The sequence below is a fragment of the Anarhichas minor genome, unplaced genomic scaffold, assembly GCF_050575085.1.
Source record: "Anarhichas minor isolate MPS153535 unplaced genomic scaffold, ASM5057508v1 ptg000024l, whole genome shotgun sequence".
In the NCBI taxonomy this organism is placed as follows: domain Eukaryota; kingdom Metazoa; phylum Chordata; class Actinopteri; order Perciformes; family Anarhichadidae; genus Anarhichas; species Anarhichas minor.
This window is the reverse complement of record NW_027466470.1, coordinates 2,444,018-2,465,355: the sequence shown is the minus strand read 5'-3', so window position 1 is coordinate 2,465,355 and position 21,338 is coordinate 2,444,018. Positions and strand designations below refer to the sequence as shown.

General features: G+C 44.1%; 1 protein-coding gene across 1 annotated transcript; it reads left to right on the top strand.

Annotated features, from left to right (window-relative positions):
- Positions 1-10,584: 10,584 nt before the first annotated feature.
- LOC142956312 (Krueppel-like factor 6) lies at positions 10,585-18,852 on the top strand. Its single transcript, XM_076097836.1, has 4 exons — positions 10,585-10,863; positions 12,857-13,430; positions 14,482-14,605; positions 15,841-18,852. The coding sequence occupies exons 1-4, from the start codon at positions 10,762-10,764 to the stop codon at positions 15,890-15,892; spliced, it is 852 nt and encodes a 283-aa protein (XP_075953951.1). The 5' UTR covers positions 10,585-10,761; the 3' UTR covers positions 15,893-18,852.
- Positions 18,853-21,338: the final 2,486 nt, after the last annotated feature.

The following is a 21,338-nucleotide window of genomic DNA, read 5'->3' as shown; positions in this document are numbered from 1 at the left end:
ATCCTGTTGAATACCGCTGAGTGAAGCACTGCGGTGTAGCTGCCCGGCATGAATGAATGAGCTTTAAAAAGAAAAAAGGGAACATCGATGCTCAGCCAAACTTCCCTGAATAAACAAAGGTTAAAATAAACCTTAGCAGTCTGAATGCACTGTTTCTGCCGACTGAAGGGCTTCTTTATAACAACTGACAGAGAGGTTAAAAAACAACTGGTGCATATTATAACGTTTAAGTGGAGACACCCCCAGGCAGAAACATTGGTTTTCATGCAGCCCTTCAATCCAACAAACTCTCCAGTTTCATTGCTATCTGTATTCTGAAGGTTTTTACAGAGAGGAGTTTGTTCATACATCGTTCAAAGCCTGTTTTAGACATTTTAAACATGGTGAGAGTATATATAGTGTATTTTATTTATGGATGTGTTTTCAGATGTATGAGAAATAAAGAAAGATATACAAAAAAAACTCCACAGTAAAAACCTTTGACTCTAATAGGTCAACAACACAAAACAAGAATTATAAACCTGGTATCAGATCGAGTGGCATGGGATCAGCAGATGACTTCTCACTGAATTCCCGAATAAAGTCACTTAAAACAAGCCGGGACAAAGGAAAGAAGAATACAAAATGTAAAGTGAAATGGGTTAAAAGAAGCTGAGACTTGATCCCAACTGCAGCCTGTCCACACGTTTCCCTATCTTGGCTGCAAACCCCATTCTAAGCATCCTTCCACCGTGTCTCCACATCCCCAAGCTGTAATGTTTGTTTCCTCTACCTGCTTTTCCTATCAATTCATCTCTGTCCTCTGCATTTCCCATCTGCGGGGATCCGACGGCTTCCTTCCCCTCTCGTGAACAACAGGATGTGTGCAACTTTGACCGTACGTGCACGATTTTGTAACTTACAAATCATTTCTCTACAGTGCCGCCGACTCCATTTCCATTTCGCCACACCGAGCTGCTGTTTTTTGAAAGAAAGGATGACTACATTCTTAACTTCTGCTGTGACTGTGATTACCTGTAACAGTAACTTTTAGTTTGTATCGTTAGGTAAGGACTTAAGCATACCTACATTTTTAAAACCATGTACGACCTGATTCCTGTAGGCAATGAAGCAGCGGTGCAGTAGAACACAAAGCTATTACGGACGTGAAGGTTCTTGTTACCGGGCCCAATAGACCGTGCACATATCTCATTCCATCATAAACTCCCAAGGTGCAGTTTAGTCGTTTCAAACCTGCTCTCATCCTTTTTTTATATCTATATCTGCTTTGTTAGGCTGAGTTTCTGATGATTCGACTCATTAATTCAACTCTTAAGTGCAGGGCCGACAATGGAGACGAGGAACCAAATTGAGCCCGTCTTTGAAAGCGGAGGCCCGGCGCTGTGGAAATGATGGAGCGCTTTGGCTTCAACACGACACGACGCGCACTCAACTGGCGTTATTACCACCGTCCACTGTTGAAAGTGACAATAAAGGTTTTTTTTTGAAGAATGTGAGAATGCAGCGAAAACAAGATCGCAATCACGTCCACCACCAAGAATGAGATGAAATATTTCAAGAGTTTGTTTTCAACAGCAGTGTAAGGAGAATAATATTCAACACCACTCTGGAAAGTGTTTACTTTCCCAAACCGAGAACTCAAGTAACCCCTCAATGATAATTGTTGATAAGTTGCCGTTTTCATTTTGCGGCATCGATCACATTCTAAGGCGTAAACGCATCGACTGAAATCTCACATATATCTCACTTTCTTATTCCAGCGAGGATCAGCGTTCAATTTCTCTCTCTCTCTCTCTCTCTCTCTCTCTCTCTCTCTCTCTCTCTCTCTCTCTCTCTCTCTCTCTCTCTCTCTCTCTCTCTCTCTCTCTCTCTCTCTCCAGGATTCAACAGAGGTGATAAATCTCCACAGCTAAAGCAAAGCTAAAACAACTGACCTCAGCGCTCACTGATGATAACAGCTGTGCTCCCCTAAACTGAAATCAATACTTTATCTTTTACATTTTTTTTTTTTTACATCTCGCACATTTAGCTGATGCAGTTGTGCAGAATGGATGGTTCGCTGTCTTGTTCCAAGATGTTGAATTGTTCAGTTTCACTTTTTATTTCAGGAGGAAAAACCACTCGGGCTCCATGCGTACATGGCTTCAGGGCACAAACGATTACAAACATACAAAGTAAAGAGGAGACGCGCCTGCCAATAAGCTCATTTTTCTTTGCACCATTTCACTATTTGCTTCTGTAGATTTCTCCCAAATTCACCAAACGCTGCCATTAGATAATGCCTCATTTGCCTTTTGTAAATGTAAAATTTCAGCAAACGTCTTAATGTAAGTAATCCACTGGGGAGGTTTGATGGTATCTATTAGTTGTTGTATTTTTAAAATGTACGAAATTCGACAAAACATCTCTTTTAAAGCCGTTTTCTCGAAATGAGTTTCTTCTCAGACTCTGAGCCAGAAATCTACATACACAAAACCTTCCAAATTCATTCCTCTCTATATTCTGAAGGTTTGTACTGAAGGCTTTGTTCATAAATCATTCATAGCCTGATTTATACAACATTGTATTACTACATTGTGTATGGCTGTTACAGTATTCTTGGATTTATGGAGTGATGCAAAGAGAAATCCAAAATTCCCTCCATACAAACCTTTGACTCTGATATGTGTACAAAATGATAACAATATGCTTTTTCAAGAAACTTGGATTAAAGATATAATAGTCTTAATTATCATAATCAATCTACTGGGGAGGTTTCATGGTGATATCTATTAGTTCCAATGTTTTACCCTGAGGTCTTACTTAAGCAACTCTGTCCTTGTTAAAGTCACATTGGCTCTGGGATCCAACTTGTGACCCTCTGGCTCTTCACTGTTCTCTGTTACCCTTTGGTCACCCTGCCGCTCAGTCACATCTTCAACAGGAGTTCAGTATTGAGTGCGAGGATGTTTATCCCCCTGTGGACTAAACCAGAGAAATCCAGCAGATCGACTCACTTCACGGTTTATAGGTCAAGGCGAAGTAAAGTAGAGGCCTCTGTGTCCACGGATCAGCCTGTCATGAGACGAAAATGACTCGCAGTCAGCTGTGACCAGACCCGCCTCAGCATAGCTCACTCCGGCCACCCTCGATTATTTCAGTACATTTGATTACAGATTTCCTGTGTGACATCAGAGCAACACTGGAGTATTTGATGCTAAAAATGTAGCTATACATTCAAAACGGTATAATCAAGTACATAATATCCACAGGTGATGGGTGCACTCACTGTATTTAATCGGTCTGCATAATGCGGGTTTACAATGTGCAGACATACACAATCTTGTGAGAATTCTTATAGTTTGGCAGTTTTCGACTGTTAATTTAACCCGTGAGACCTGCATTATTGTCTTTAAGAGGCTGTGGCGGGTTCGGTTTTAAAGCTTATTAACGCTACAAAGTTAGACAACATTTTGACGAGGGGGAAAAACTGGCATGGCTATATATTCGCAGGGGTCCCTTGACCTTTCACCTCAAGACATGCTTTGCAAGGCATAGCTGGACTGCATTCTGGTTGCTGCTCACATCTATAAAATAGAACCATGTTTTGTCGTGTCCTGTTGCAGCAAATCAAAGTATATCGCCTATCATATTTTAGTGAAATCAGTCAGTGAGAGTTGAATGCTTTGACTCGCAGCCGTTGTAGCTTTTTAACCACGAGACCAAGTACTGGAGTAAAAAAACACCGTGGTTCACTCTTTCCAAATACATCATTGTGTTGGTTTTGAGGAAGGGTTCTATTAGTACTGTGGATTGGCCAATAAAATACATGCACACATACAGTGTTGAATTATCACATCATAGTCTTTTACTATGTCATGGGGGTTCAACGCCTCCTCCCCACCACCACCACCACCAAGGATCTTGATTAGATTAACACGTAAAGGTCGATCCATTATATCAACTACATGAATGGGGTTTATGGGTTTATGCTAAATTATTCAGAATCATCAGTAAGTGAAATTAATCTGCATCATGCTCCCTGCTGGCTGAACTGCTGTTACCCTCTCTGCGTTCATTATTTTTATGTTGATTTTCACGCCATATTAATTATCATAAAATGTCTAATATCACCACAAAGTCAAACAAAAGGTAGAAGTCAGCAATGTGTATTCTGTGTCACTGAGACGTGTTTAAGGACAGCAGCACGGGCCCGTTTTTTATTCCAAGGGCTGCAAACACCAACGCTTTGTCGGAGCCTGAGACTCGCATGGCTTTCAACTATCTCCAATGCTAACGGTGTCATCATTAGACGCTGTGGGAACAACAGCCACATAGGGCAGGATGGAGGTGGAGGTGAATGGGTCACACAAACACTTTCAACCAGGAGACCGGTGTCCCAAAGTCTTTGTGTTTTACTTATAGTTCACGTAGTTATTTTAAGCCTGAACATGATGTTTTTCTTCAACCTAACGAAGTGGTTTTGTAGCCTAAACCTAAAATTGTTTCCTGTGAAGATGGAAGTTTATTTTGAAAAGTGAACTTGACACATGCTGCTGGACTTTCATAGGAAAATGCATGAAAAATGATGAGTAACTATTCGTACGATATCATACCAACCGCTGTATGGGGATACGTTGACCTAAGCACCTTTTTGTTTGAATTCACTACATTAATCATGTGTTTACTGCGCCCTCAGTGGAGCGCCATAGCTGGACGCGCTGGGCTACCCGGTGCGTTAGAAAGAGACGCCAAGCGTCTTGACAAAGCGTCGGTATGTGACGTGTTGGAATGAGAACACTTTTTGGACGTACACATTATTCCTGCCACCCACCGATTCATTACGGCTGCGAGACGGCACTCGTGGCTCAGGCTTTTGTTTAAAGTAGCTACTGGCTGCCCCAAAACGTTGTGAGAGGTTGCCAGATGACATCACACAGTAATTAGCACATCAATACATTTGCTACACCACTTCTGTTTTTCCCAAGCTCGTAGCAGGCAGAGTGTCAAGCACTGCATCACACATGAGAGAAGTCATTCAGATCAGCATCAACTGCACCACTTTGTCTTCAACTGTGGGACGCCACACATCATCCTGACGGTTTGGAAAGTGTCTGAGGCTCTCGCATGTCGCTTTTAAGAATTGATGTCACCGACATTTACCAACGCTGCGCGTTACGTCACCTAAAAGCTTTCCATACGCACCACCGAGCCATACATACTGTACAGGCACTCACATTTATCTGTCTGCAGCTACACCTCTCATTTCCTCACTCGCTCCGTTGGATGGCTGCTTTAGTGCTCCCCTGGGACGCTCGAAACCAGCATGCTAACGTTCCAGCAAATGGTTAACATACTGTAGGCAGGTCAACTGAACTTGGCTCCCCTTCCCCCCCCCCCCCCTCTCTGAGATGAACAGATGACGTGTTCCTCAGATGGGATGAGTCATGGCTCATTCTAATGTGCAGTTGATAGATGTGGGAAACACATTGGAATTGACCTTTCTTTGAGGGCATGTCTCACAAGGAGATTTCTTTGTAACTACCAGGCTGGGAGCTGTGTTTCTGTAGCTGGACTGGCTGATTCAGTTGATCAGAATTCTGATACCTCTCTTACCATCTCCCACCTTCCATTCCTACAGCCAGGTTGTGCATCACTGTGTACAACGTATAAGTTATCTCATGGGAGTGTGTATCTATTTTAAGGACATTTTGTGTGTCGTGTCCATAGACTGTATATAAGAAGGTGACGTAACCCATTGCTTTGTGGACTGTCGTTATGAAGCCGGTTTTGGGCGGCTTGCGATCATTTCAGATACTTTCTGTACCATTTGGCAAAGCTTTCTAAAACCGGCCCGTTATTGAGATAAGTGGGGCGCTGAGTTCAATCGGCTCAACACACGGACTGACAAAACAACAGATGTCGGATGGATGAAAAACAAGGACACCGGCAATACTTTTATGACAGTTGGGCAGGTTTGTGTCTCTGATGATTGGGCTACTGCCAAACAAATCGTCTATGGTGTAGCCTACAGCACAGCTACAGCAACTGCATCTGTAGGCTCCGGTGCTATATGGTGTAAAGCCTTAACACAGGAGGATAAATTAAGCATCTTTTATGGTGCCTAATGTCACCAAACCCCTTCCAACATATTTGGTAAACTCTTCCCTTTAGTCTTTATTGGGTTATGTTGTGAATATTGCTTTAGTCATGGGCACCACAAGACTTTTGCTGTCATGCAACCTTGTACACATCACTTTCCTGATTCCCCGTGCAGTTATTACTCATCCAGGGAAGGTAGACTGAGTCTGCTTCCTCGTGTTCAGCTCTGAGCTTCTCTCAGGTCATCGGATATAACCTCCCTCTTACTGTTGGACTGTTGGGAATTGAAAACCTTGTTCAAAAGAGGGCAGGTGTTGTAGAACATGTCTCAGTCAGCTTCCCCAGGAGTTGAAGCAGCATTTCTGTCATAATGTTTGTTCCCCTAAACACTGCACGCATCCATTCCCTTTAACGGCTGAGGTCTTATGGTTCTGATTCATCTGCAGTGCATCAGAACCCAAGATCACTACCACATGTGATGTAACGAAGCAATTACACTAACTCTGCTTGTATTTTTTGCAGCAGCAGTCACTCCACAGACTGTTCATTGTGCCCGCTCCACGCTTTTACATACTGTACTTTTCTTCGCTCTGAATATCTTTGCATGTTGATTAGATGCAAGTGACAGGCAGTTGGGGTGCCACACACTGAATATGTTAGCAAAATCAACCCTCTCGTGCATCCACATGGCACCAAACGGGATACATTCGCGAGATCAATCAAAAGCATCGACACAACATGCACAGCTGATAACTCATTGTTATTTAGTTTTTACGCTATTCTCTCCAAACGGCAACTAAAAAACTTTTTTAGTCTAATTGCAACTGCGGATTGCTAATCGGGCACCAGACACTGTTTGCGAATTAAGAACTGCCCATTATCTGCTGTGCAAAGAATTTTAGGACAGCTAATTAAAAGTGAGTGACCATTTTTTGGCATGGCTTCCAAATGCAGGATTTTAAACTCTGTGTGTGTGTGTGTGTGTGTGTGTGTGTGTGTGTGTTGGATGAGAAACAGCAACGGTTTTGTTTTCTCTGCTTGATCTCTGATATTTTCTGTGGTTACACTTTCACAAAAGAACTCTGGCCGAGTACGTCGTTTTCGGCTGTGGTATAAATATTACAATCGTGGTTTTGGATGCTGTGCGAAGGTTTGCTTGTATTTAAATAATAAACAATATGTAAGCAACATAAATAAATGAGTATTTGCATAGATTATTAAAAACATGTTTGTAACATGTAACTTACACTGTGTCATTCTTATATGTTGTAAAATGAATGTTTCTGCACAACATTTACTTCTCAATAGGCATTTACCCAATTAATCAAACAAACACATTCTCAAGTAGACAAAGCCGTCAGACGCATACAAATAAACACAAGGCTCGATTTATGCTCATTATTTTGTTGCTATGGATTCATCCTGTCAAAGGCAGGCCAGCATCCCACATGCATTGCCCCCAACATCAGTCGCTGCTTCATGGCAACTGCACTGATTCTGTACAGTCGTGTGTCTCATGCTATCTTTACATCAGAGTCAGAATAACTGCCACGAGAACAACAAGTGTTCAGGAATTTGATTTGAAGGCAATAAAACACAGAGTTTCACAAAGCACAAAGGTTTTTTTGTTTTTTGTGACGACAGAAGAAAAGGGTCACTTGAGAAATATTTGCTGGTGAGTGTGCTGCATTCTCGAGGTGACGATGGTGCAAGAACATACTGACGACGTGAGTTTCAAAGCAGAAACTCCACAGTATAAATAATGAATGGAAGTCAAGAGTAAATGCTGGCACCCTGAATGTGTTATTGTTTCGGGCATTACATATGAATCATCTTTTATTTTAGTTTAGTTTTCTCACGACTTAAAGTTACTGGGAGGAACTTCTTGTCTCAGTTTGATACTGATGCCACTTTATGACGTACGTAAGTAAACAAGATCATCAGCGAGAAGATTGGCTACTTCTATATAGTTATTCTTGATGATTGTAAGCAGTGCCACCGGGTCGAAATCAATCACGGAGGTTCACCAGAAACTCCTTCAGGTCAGACTCCAGCGGACCTGCAGTCAGAGCTCTGGTGGGAGGTGGAGAGCTCAGCAGCGTCTCCTCCTCTGGCCAGGAGCAGAGCTTCTCCTCGCTACTCCGCTGGTCCCCGCTGAGGGCCAACACCACGCTGCTGGAGACCTGGGCCGTATTGCTGGAACCGCTGGAGGGAAGGGAGGCACGGGAGAACCAGAATCAAGACTGAGAAGGGCCGACTGTCAGACCCTGCTGCTGTAAAATTAGTTGTTTTTTTTAAAGGGAATCTGGGTCTTGTAAACACTACCGTTTCTATCCACAGGGAGCGCCAAAATCAACACACAATAGGTTTCTCATAGTAGCTTTAAGGGTTGAATTAACACACGGGACAATCCCCAAAAACCTGTTGCATTTCTCTACTGACATGTTGCGCATCAAAATAATTATTTAATAATGAGGGTACATACAGTATGCACATTGATATAAATACTCTACCGTCCTCCACACTGTTCATATGGTCAACAATGACTCATTGATGCTTTAGGGAAGCATGACTCTTCCCTTTATTGCTAATCATCCATGTCACAACAGAGACCTGTCCATGTGCTCTCTGTCCCTGTACCCCTTTAAACTCATGACAAAATGTGATGCTGCTGAGCGCTGCAAATGTGCCCGCAGCTGAGATCTCAACAAAAGAGACTCCGTTGTGGAGGCGCTCGACCGGGCCGCTGGGTCAAACAATGGTGCTCTGTTCCAAATATGTTGTTTGTCACATCGCCTGCCTTCGGCCCGTCAATGCCGCTGCTGTTCCGCTTCATTTCAACTTTATCCCACATCTTGTGCAACTGGGTATGCAGTTTTACTCTCGTCTAATGTATGTTAGGTGTTAGTGAGCGTAATGATAGCTCCGCATTAGTCACACTGTTTGGAATGAGGGAGTGAGATCTAAGTAAGATATTCTTAAGTAAGAGTGGCATCTCATAGAGCACACATAGATTCCAACTAATTGAAGTGCTGTTAGTCATATTAGCTGAAGGCGATTTAACTCTTCACTTAACAAAATAAAAGCCTAATTCTTTCACAGACTGGATCACCAGTATTTTAAAGTAGAATAATGAACTATTGATGTTTTATGAAATGACATTTCACAAGTGAAGCTTTTATGCTACCAACGCGATTAAGCCCGAAGCAGAGCACACACCGAGGACATACATCTCTTCCTATATCAACATGTAGGCCTATTACCTCTGATTAATATTCATGCTTCTTTGATCCGGGGGTGATGGGAAGTGGGGGGGTAGCACTGATCACGGCAGAGCATCTACATACATTCGGGGAAGAGTGCTAGTGTGTATTTATAACACATTATTCTGGAGCATATATATATATATATATATATATATATATATATATTAGAAACTCTCCCCGTGCACCATGGGTGGCCCCGCGCTTTTTTTTCTTTCTACCTCTTTATCTTGCCTGCATCTACAGGAAACAAGTAAAGCGGTGATGTGGTTTCATGATCATAATCGAGAATAGCAAATACGCTTTTGGTGCAAGAGAAGTAAACTCTCTTTTGTAGAACAAGCCAGCCACAGGTGACTGAGATTAAAACACGCACACACACACACACACATGCACATTATCTCCTGCAGGAGCAAACCTGTCCCCCATGACACGCCTCCAGCCGCCGCCACTACAATAACCTGCACAGCTTTTTGTGAATAATCATCTTTATGGCGACTCTATTATAACTTAATGGCTTATTAAACTGTCTCCACTGTCTTAGGGGGGGACTCGTAACAATCCTCGTGGATCTCTGGACGGCCATGAAAGGGAAGAAGTCTCTCTGATTTGTTTCACAGACTGCAGAAATTGATCAGACCTTTAACGATCCCCCTGAGTTCGCAGACGCCTCCGAATACCACCGCCTGGATCGCGCTCCACAGGCGGGAGAATACTGAGCCCGTGTGTTTATCTGCACACGTTCCTCTTTACATTCGAGGTTCTAGTCGCCAAGAGAAGTGGTGTCAGTCGTGTTTGTGTGATGAAACAACAACAGAGAAGTGGCGTCTATTTAGAGAGTGAAGCGGCCAGCAGCCAGCAGCCAGCGCTTCTCCTGCTCCGGAGACACTCACGCTCGAATCAGTCAACTTCCTCGTTTTGGTGCGCGAGCACTCCGGTTTATATACCGCTCTAAAAATAGCGCTCGTTTAGCCCAATGGGAGCCGGGGACGCTTCGGACCGCGCACCAACCGCAACAGACAGGATGAGTCGGCTCCGGCTCGTCATTGGCCAGAAGGTGGTCTTTGTAGGCGGGAGGCGCGCTCCTGCGAGCCCATTGGCGGACGCGCCGAAACGTAATGCAATCACATGGAAGGGGGGGGGGGGGTGGATGTCTGTAATTTTGAATCGGGGGGGAGGAGGTGGTGGAGGGGTGGAGGGAGGGAGGAGGGTAAGTTTTACAGTGCAGTGACGGACTTTTTTTGGAGAGTTCAGTGTTGTGCGCTTCTCGGTGCGTCACACGCTCCAAACCTCCACTGGAAGCGCACGACTCCGGACCATCATACATGCGAACGCAGCCAAGACTCCAGCTTCTCTCCGAAACACAGCGAGCTTTCGGTTTTTTTTTTCTCTCTGCAGGCTGCATCTTAGGAGTGAAATGGATGTCATCCCCATGTGTAGCATCTTCCAGGAGCTGCAGATTGTGCACGACACCGGATACTTTTCCGCTTTACCGTCCCTGGAAGAGTACTGGCAGCAGGTAACGAGTTTATTCCCCTCCATCGAAACGCGAACAAAAAAAAAAAAAAGCTTGACAGATCGTCCCGTGCGACTGTTTTACGTCGTAAAGTGCGAGGAATGTGGGTGATTTTGGGAAACTTGCTCTCCAGTGACAGCGGCGCGTGCGGACCTGCGAAATGTCAAAGTTGTTTACGGAACTCCACGTTTGATTTAGTGCAACAGTTAATTCCCCGTTAAAAGTCGACTTGCGTGCTTTTTTTTAAGGGGAAGTGATGCAAGTTCCCTTAATGGCACATCTCTGTAACATTCAATGAGATGTGCTGTAATCGTGTTCCTGTGATTCAACATGACAACAATATTCCTATGATAAGTTTGAAGTGACTTTATGTGTTTAGCATTCTTAGTGGCGTTTGCTGTTAAAAATACTGCTGCACACAGTCTCGGCTCACGCTTGCAGGTTGTGGAGGCGCGTAAAAATAAAAACACGCCGTGTTGCAGATTTAGCGACTGAATAGCGAGCCGTGCGTCTTTGCGCGTATCTCCTCCACACTCTCTCTCTCTGTCTCTCGCTCGCTCTTGCTCTCTCTCTCTCTCACACACACACACACAGACACAGACAAGAGTGACAGCCTGGGAGAGAGAGAGAGAGAATGATTTCTATTCCAATTTGGCTCGACAAAGCGGCCCCAGGATGGCAGACGGAACAGTGCAGTTCTACACTGGACACCAGATCGAGGGCGAGAGTCGCCTCTTGCTCGGGTTTTTGGTTGAAATGAAATGAATTGGCAGCCCGCGTCCAGTCTCCCGGTCTATCAGATCTCTTCGGGCTCCGGGCCAAGTCACCATCCCAGGCATTTAAAGCTCGCCTGGGATGTATCCAGCACTGCTGACGAGAAGCATTTGCCTCGAATGGCTTCTCTCTCATTGCCAAATTACTACCACAACATTCCTATTTCAGACAGAAAGTGTGTTAGTGATAAGGGCTTGGTGGAATCTGACACCATGCTCTATAGACGTGTTTAAGCCATTATCATATTGCTATATGAATAATAGTATTGATACTTGTCCTTCTGTTATTTGAATGAAGTGTTTCTATAAAATGTACCACGGTTACCTCTGAGTCTGCACACTTTTTCTATAGAAAGTCATTTTTCTTCACTTAACTTTATGAGTCATCCTCCATATTTATGGTGTGACCACTGGTGTGTTCAGTGGTTTCATAATGAAGCTTGTAATCTGCTTCATTGGGAAACCGTCAGCGGCCCTCATGTCTGGCCCCTGCTCACTGACTGCAGTGGGTTGAGGAAGTGCTCTCTGGCTTCCTTTTCAAAAAAAAAAAAAAAAGGAAAATGAGCCCACAATCCTCAGCGGCTCTTGCAGTATTCATGCCGGGGCTTTTTTTATGGACCCCCGTGAACCAGACCTCCCTCCTCTCGGTCCCCGGTGTGCTATGTTATTTCTAGCGATGCCTCCGAATGCATTATTAAATCCACATTACGTTGAATAATTGATCGATTTAAAAGATCTACAAGCACTTCCCTAACCCAATGGGGGGGCTCTGTAGCATATGTAAATTTCATGACCGAACCTCCAGCACACCCCTTCGCACGCACCCGCGCACACAACCATGCCATCGGTCGCGGGTTTGAGAGCGCCTTGTTCTTGCATGTTCTCAGAAGGAAATGTGGTGCTTGTAATCTTCCCTGATATGGCCTCAGAGGGCACCCGTAGAGCGTGCTCCACTATCCTCTGCATAGGACATTGTGTCTTCCTGCAGGCAGGAAGGAAGCAGGGCCAGTGGTGTTACAGTGTCACAGCGTTTCCCCCTCCTGCTGCTGCTGCTGCTAAGAATAAACACAGTGTAGCGTTTGTGTTTCCCGTGAAAAATCATCATCATTTTGGGGGGGGGGGGCATTTAGGGACTTTCCTGTTTGAAGAGAAGCATCTTGTTACAGGCCTCAGGCCCTGTACACCCGTGAACTCACTCTCTCGTCTCCCCCCCCCCCACGCAGACATGCCTGGAGCTGGAGAGGTACCTCCAGAGCGAGCCCTACGTCTCGGCCACGGAAATCAAGTTTGAGAGCCAGGGGGACCTGTGGAGCAAGCTAATGCTCGCCTGTGGGGACAAGTCGGACGAGTCGGACCCAAAGATCCCCCGCATCAAGGAGGAGGAGGACAATCAGGACGGCCTGCACATCGACGCCGGGGGCTTCAACTCCGACGCCAGCAGCGAGGCCTCGGACAGCTCCGAGGAGCTCTCCCCGACCCTCGACTTCTCCTCCGGCCCGTTGACGGACATTGTGGGAGACGCCGGCGAAGACCTGGGCTCCGCCATCATCAGCACGCCGCCGTCTTCGCCCGAGCTGGGCAAGGAAGGCTCTGCGTGGAACGGGATACAGACTGTGCTGCACTCACCCGGGAAAATTAGGACTGGGGGCATAGAGCGGACCGCGGAGAGGTCGGGGCTGACCAGCGGGGAGGCGTCGCCGGACGGCAGGAGGCGGGTGCACAGGTGTCAGTTCAACGGATGCAGGAAGGTGTACACCAAGAGCTCGCACCTCAAAGCACACCAGCGCACGCACACAGGTAAAGACACTCGACAGTGAGATGTTGTTATCGCTGCCATGCAAATGTCATGAGTGCAAAGTCACCAGAGGGGGGGGTTAATAAGTAAAACTTAATCCACTCATCTGAAGAGTGAACACTTCTGGAAAGTGAGATGAACTTAGGTATTGACTCCGTGCCTTGCAGTGGGTGAAAAAAAACGCTCCCACATACTTTGAATAGTTTGTCAGGAGGAATACCCTCAACTGTGACCTAATTCACACAGAGGAACGTGACTTCATGCAGGGGGGGGGGGGGGGAGGGACGTCCTTTTGTGTTCAACAGTTCTCAGGTTTCACCATGGGAACAGACCCAGAAACTCAGCCGTTTGCCGTCGCAGGCAGAAAAAATTATGGGAATCTGACATTTGCAGTGTTTGCAGGGGGGTTCAAGTGTGAGCAGTTTCCCCAGTCACCTTCGACCTCTGCCAGCCTGTTTACAGCTGTGCCGCCCATTAGCGGAGGAAGTCGCATTCCGAGCATCCCCAACTGACCATGTTAGCCGCACGGTTAATGGCCTTCAGGACCATTAAGAACAGGCTCTATTTTTCCTGCAGCTCGCGGCCGTTACATAAGCCGTCTACTCGAGCTGCATACCACAGCTCTCAAGACCCACAAGGCACGAGGTTGTTTTTCTCTTCAACTTACAGTAGTCAGCTCAATCTGCTTAGCGCCGACTCGAACTATCTCACTTTTTGTCTGAAACCAGCTTTGTGAAACCTCTCGGATAAGTTGGAATAAGTCCGAAACGGCTACAATTTCAGAATGTTTGATATTCTGACGTTTTGATTGATGGATCATACGGTTTGGGCATTTGCCAGAGGGCTTGTAATGAAAGGGACACAGAGAAAATATTCTGTTGATAAGAAGGTTATTGGACGAAACACAATCGTGTCTGTAAACCCATTGAACTGTCAACAAACAGGTTTTGTGGGGGACAAAAAAAGTGGCGGAGCATGTGCAGAAATCTCTCAACAATGGTGTCTCTCTTGACAAACAATGCACTTTCTCATGAATGTTCATCTCGTTCGCAGGTGAAAAGCCCTACAGGTGTTCATGGGAGGGCTGCGTGTGGCGCTTCGCACGAAGCGACGAACTCACCAGACACTTCAGGAAGCACACCGGAGCAAAGCCATTCAAATGCAGCCACTGCGACAGGTGAGAGTCCTCAGGACATTGGATGTTTATCATAGTTTACCCAAAATGGATTAAAAAAAAGTTTCGATTACAAGCAGCCGAGTACGTCAAGAGTTTTAGGGGGCTTTTTTGGTTTGATTTCATGCCTCCTTCAAAGGATTTAAAGAATATTAACTTCCAAACATCGCAGTGAATCCCCTTCTCCGCTCGTTCACTGACAACAGAGAACCACTTATGCAAATTAGTTTATGGAAATAGGTGTTGGGTGGAGGGGTGAATGAGGGTCAAGGACGGACTGATGGAACGGTGTCGAGGTCAAGGGGTTGGCTGAAAAGAGATTTCGGCACAAAGGGTCGACTGGGGATCGCTGATGGGTAGACGCCAGAAGGTGTCGTGACGGGTGAAGCATTTCAATGAGCCATCGCCGCTTTACAAGAACCACCTGGGGGACGATAATGACAGATAATGGCGTGAGACAAACCTGTATAGGTCGTTACAGGAAACAGGATGAGAGCGAAGCCCGGGCTTTGTCCTTGAACCCTCCACAGGGCTTTGTCCTTGAACCCTCCACGTCAACAGTCCATGTCCTCCTCCTAGTCGGAGATATCGGACGTCTAAAGACGGCTATTTTCAACCACCGATGGGCCTCAGAGCGCCATCTAGAGGGCCGAGAAGGAGGTTCTGCCAAATAGCAATTTAAATTATTTTTTTTAATTAGTTTACTTCCAAAGATAGATATCTTTTTTTTATCTAAATGTGCTCCAGAATTCACATAAATAAATAAAAAACGTCAATTTAAAATGCATAATTTTGGATGACCAGTTATTTTTTTGACATCACAATACAGACAAATGTGTTTTGCCACTGTTAGCTCGCTAGCTAGCTAGCTGGCTCCAAGTGACGTTGGAGACAACCCTGTGCCAGTAAAAGCTCCAAAGCATGTGAGGAAATATGAATACATAAGTGGTATTTGTACTTACAGAGAGGCATAAAACATATTTACAGCCCCGTTTCTTTTCTCTCTTTCATTTTGAAAGACGGTCCTCAGAAATGTTTAACAATTAGAAGTGAGCCTTAAGGTGGAAAACACCTGATCTCAGAAGTCTCCTTGTAGGGTGAAAAGAACAAACATGAACAGCCTTCCGTCACGTAGCAGAAGTTATAATACGTTTATTTACTGTGTTCTATGAACTGTGTATCTGGATACAAGACAACAACGCCGTTCTAAATCTTCTCTCTCTGTTTCCCCTCCTCAGGTGTTTCTCCCGTTCTGACCACCTGGCACTGCACATGAAGAGGCACATCTAAGATGGCCTCCACGTCGAGATCTCTGAGGGATGATTCTGGTTGATTTGTCCTGACCTGTGCGGGGGGGGGATCAGCGAGGCCGGTGTGTGTCCTGGGAGCGTTAAACAGGGGCACCGCCACGTTCCAGTCGGTGGAAAAAGATGAAGCAAACGCAGGCTATTATTTGCACCATACTTAGTGCCTCCAACACCTCGCTGTGGAGATGGCTCTTGAAAGGCTTTTACGGAGGATCGGGGTGGGCGTGGGCGGGGGGTGGGGAGAGAAAAAAATGTTTAAAAAAAAAACGGGGAGAAATTTGGTCTGGAGTAGACGGGAAGAGACTCTTCTGTATGGTGTTCAGCGCTTTTTTCCTGGAGGATTATGGGACTCCTGCGGGTGTGCCGCTCCTCCAATGACTGTGTTTGCCTGTACGCATGGGGGACTGTGAGTGCCTGAGACTGGATGCCTGTGCCGGCTTTTATGGAGCGGATGGAGCTTGCATTGCGGAACGGCGAGTGAATGACACGAAGGGGGGTTGATGATGTTACGCGAGGGGGGGTTTTCGGGGGGATTCTTGTGGTCTCACTGAGAACGAATGCAAGCAACAACAACAACAAAAAAAAAAATAGGTTTCTGTCCGTGCTGTTTGAGTCTACTGGCTGTGGAGGGGAGTAGGGGCCTGTTTCTTTTGTGGGGCTGATTTTGCGGGAGAGAGCGCGCCCCCTCTCTGCCCGGAGGTGGAACTACAGCTCCCTATTTTCGAAAACACGGGAGGTTGTTTTGTTTAGTGCAGCTATTAAATGTGCAATGTATTACGTAGCCTGTCTCGAAAACATACACGCTATAAAGCTCATCTTGTTGTCCATTGTGTAAGCTCTGTATCTTAAAAGACAAAACTACAAAAAAAACAAAAAAAAAAACAACGGTTGTACACAAACGGTTATTGCCATTATAACAGAAGTTGCATGGGATCTGGGGATGTGTTGCTCACCTGTTTGCTAATGGGAAAACAAAGTTTCATTTGAGAGCAGCTACCTTCATAATACTCGATATCATAGTATATTTACAAAACAAATAAGGCAGTCATTGTTTTTGAATAACTTTCTTGATAAATTGGGGATACCACTATTGCTTGGCAACTTTCTTAATCTTGGGATTTTCTTTTTTTTCTTCACTTTTGCTCTTCACTTTTGTTCTATCTGTAAATGCACTGTTGACCTTACTGATGCCTTATGTAAGTGGCCTTGTCCTGTTAGATAGATCTCTCTCTCTCTCACACACACACATCTGGAGGGTTGCGGATGCACTAGTGCGTTATTGAATTGCTTTATAAAGGCTCTGATCCATGCAGTCGCACCTTTGCCCTTTTGTCTGGCAACCGATTCCTCTAAACTCCTGAATAATAATCCAGAAAACGACTAAATATCAGCTTCATAGTGACTGCCATTTTTACATCTCCGCGCATTCTCTGTTGAACATATCGTTAACTATATCACAACTAAATCATATTTCCCCCCAAAAGTGACCCCAGGTCTGAGACAGAATCTCGGACCACTTGAAAAAGCAACTCAAGTTTTGTAAAGGTTTACTACTATGTAGTACAAGGTGGCGCGGATACACTTCAGATTGACTGTAACTTGCTGTCAAAGGTACAGAGTCTTGGAAATATGTTCTCATGAAAACGTGGCGCGCTCAGCCACCAATTAGGATTTTACTGCAAAGAAACCATTTCCGCCGGGGGCCATTTATATGTTGATGTGTCAAAAAACGTATAGTCTTTAAAAGAAAAGTATGGGATCCTGAAGAAATAATGACGACATTCTCAATCACGAGTCTGTTTTTGATGTTGTGTGTTTTGGTGAGTCTCGCCCTCGGGGTGAGTCGGTATCTTTACTCAGCCCTGGTTGACACAAGCCCGTGATCTGACTAAACGGTACCCTAGAAACCGGTCCAACCAGTTCAGCTGAGCTGTGCTGCAGGTCTCGAGGAGTCCGTCTGTGTCTGCGGCTGAACTGAGATGACACCAGTCTGTACCAGCTTCACTATATGCATGTTTTAACTTTAGTTACTGTACACGACTTCAACGCACTCCTCCGTGGGTTGATAGAATTCTCTAGAGTTTATCGAAATCCCCTTGGTTTCACAGTTGGATGAACTCCATCACCATTTTCCCCATTTCTAACCAACGTTTTTTGGAGCCACGGTGTTTTTAATGGAAAAAGTTTTGTTGAAAAAGTAAGACTTATGAAAGCGTTGACGAAGATCTTATCTGCTTTAAGGGCACTCATTCGTCAATCTCGCAGCTGTACAGGTGAACCCGGTCAACATTAAAGGAAGTCCATACACTGAGAAATGTCAAAAGAAATGCAAAGATATGTACATTGTAAACTAAGAGAATTTTGTAAGGAAGCTTCTATTTTGAAAGGGTATGGGACCAAAAACAAGTGCAGTGTGTTGTTTCTAAAGATGAACCAATAACAACGAGAGGCCGAAGCATTGTTGTAAAATAGACAAACTCCATTCTCCCTCATCTGCTTCTGTAACATCTTTGTTTTTGATTGGAGGAAGGTAGAGCAAATGTATGTTTTAAAAAAGGCATCAATTTGCGTATACACCTGTGGCCTATCATCTTTCAAGAAAAAAAAACATTAAAAATTTCAAAAAAAAATTACTTTTCAGACGTGAATTGTTCTGGACACTTGAATTGTCATAATTTTTGCATTATTTTGCTCGCTAAGTATTATGTGTTGTTTCATTTGCCATGTGATGTCTTTCTCTCAACTTTTCAAAGACCTGCGAAGACGCCCCATCTTTAGCTAGTGAATCTTTATCGGATAAACATGGAGATAAAAATATGAGGCTCTATTTTTGTTTGTTTTATGGCATAACAAGATTTTTTCATTTGAAATTGTTTTGTAAAATAGTTTCTGTATGAATGTATTTTTTATTGGAAAATCGATAAAAAGAATTTATTGGATCTACATATGTTTTTTTGTTTCCTTCTTTTCCCTGCATCACTCCCAGGACAGGAAGTCTTTGTTTATGGGATATTCAGTAGATTCCCAAAGGAGGAATTATCTCTGTTACCCCCTGTTCCCATAGAAGTCAAAGGTCAGGGTCAACTACAGATCTGCACTTTACTGGCAGGAATTCAGAGACTGGAACCAGGGCCAGAAACTTATAGTAAATTACATATGTGACTCTATTCATCACAAATTGCTCGTATTTTCCTTATCGTCAAAGAAGTCCGTTTCTCAATACTTTCAAACTTCCTTCCCCCTGCCTGTGGCTCTCAGCCCCAAGCCCATTGATTTCTACTAAATATGTTTAAAAACAGTTTGTCAAACGGCTAAGTCCCAAAACAGCTGGACACCGTTGTCGGGAACTATTTTCAGCGGTGGATTAAACCACACTTGGTGCCCTGGTGAGTATTTGTGGCAGCAGGACGGTGTTTGTTGTATGGAGTCAAAATAGACTACAGTGTGTGTGTGTGTGTACGTGGTAATGGAGGAACATGTCACCAGTCCGACGGTGTGGCTCATTGATGTGTTTTTAATGGAGTTCAATGGCACAGAGGAGAAAGATTTATCAGGCTTTGATACACGCACAATTACTTGTTAGCACTCGGTCCGCTAGGATTCTAGCCTCGGCAAAGTTCTGTCGGATGTAATTTATATACTATACTATAATATGTAATTGTTTTCACAAACACATCAATAATGTGATGAAGTTACTAGAAATGATGGGAGAAAAACTAAATAGCAGAATCTGAAACCTTTACGATGTCCCGCTCCAATTTACACTCTTTATATATTCTTTTATAATGCGCATTGATTTACACTATTTACTGCTGCTGCACGTCTCCAATCCAAACGTACCCATTTGCTTTTTATTGTTTAAAATACAACTACCATAATGTATAACTTGTAGCTTACTATATTACAGGCTTTAGGCGGAACCATGTCGTAAACGACATACTTAATATCTCTGAGACGCTGCACGCAATGTAATCCAGCCTCCAACGGCAGCATCTTTTTCAGAGACTTTGTAAAACAAATCCATAACAATAAATCCAATGTTTTCTGTGTTTATTTAGCCCTTTTTATTGTGTCTTATCGTGGTTATTATCGTTGTTGGCTGTCCACTAGCAATGCCGTGGGTTGAGTCTGTCGACCAATCAGAGGCTGTGTTCCTAACTGTGTGGCAGCTCTGATCTCAGAATCATTTAGGTAATGGAATGAAGTGAAAGTAAACAATGACCTTATATGGTAATAATGTGTAATATGGTAACTACAGTCTCTATGGTCGTTGTGGCAGTCAGAGGAATAAATGCTCAGAAATCTTGCTGGTTTTATTTTGGTATCTCTTAGGTTTCATCAAAATCACATTTTGGAAAAGTTGTGAGCTGAAAAGTCTTTGTTCAAACAGATTTATTTGCATTATATAAACCTAATTGTTCCGTCTTTGTGGTCCCTGTGTTGGAAGATACATTCATTTCATCTGGTCTTTTCATGAGATTTGTTGAAAATAAGAACAACACAGAAGATAGAACTGATGGCCATAGCTGTGAATATAAGACCCAACTTGTAATAAACTGGAATTATCCATAAAGTAAAGTCATCCCATGATCCAAACCTCCCTATAGAAGCATCTGGGATATTTAAGGTATGTAAATATCCGGCAGCAATCAGAATATTCAGTTTATTCTTCCAGATATATTCATCATCAGGACGTTGGGAAGTGAAGCTATATCCCAAATTCGACAAAAGAGCAACGATGTGAGCCGTTTGGTGGAATGTGCATTGTGAGGACAATCTGTTCCTCCTGCTCCAGCCAAGAGCGGTGAGTTTTCATCTTACTCTCCAAGAAATTTATGCAAATTAAGTTGTGCCGCAAACAAATCCCTGATAAGAGCTCCGCACACTACACAGACAAATAGCCTCTTCATCTCCGATTGCAGGCACAAAGTGCTTCGGCTTTGACGCTGCTCCACAGAGCCTGCCACGCTCCGTGCCCCAAAGCCCCTGAATAATTGAAGCACTCTCAAGAGATATTTATTGGTGTTTTAATTCAAATTACCAGAACTAAAAACTGTGCAATATAATAAAATAAACAAGTAAAGAAAGGACATAAGTCAAGTGGGGAGGAAAAAGTGGAAGATTAGATAAAGGACATATCATATTTCCTCAATCTGATACTTCTGGATGGAGAGCTTCTCATTTCCTGAGTAAACTTCCTGGTGACAAGAAATCTTCTACAAGGCCAAAAAATGTTCATGCAGTCTGTCGAAGGACCTCATCACATGACCTGCAATAATTTGGGGGAGTGGGTTTTGAAAAATATTGTGGAATTGGGGACAGTCTTGATTTGTATTGCCGCACTGTCAATTATTCCGTGGACACAATAACAGCATTTATATCAATTAAATATGCATGACCGTGACAGACTCAAAACGGCCTTGTTTTTT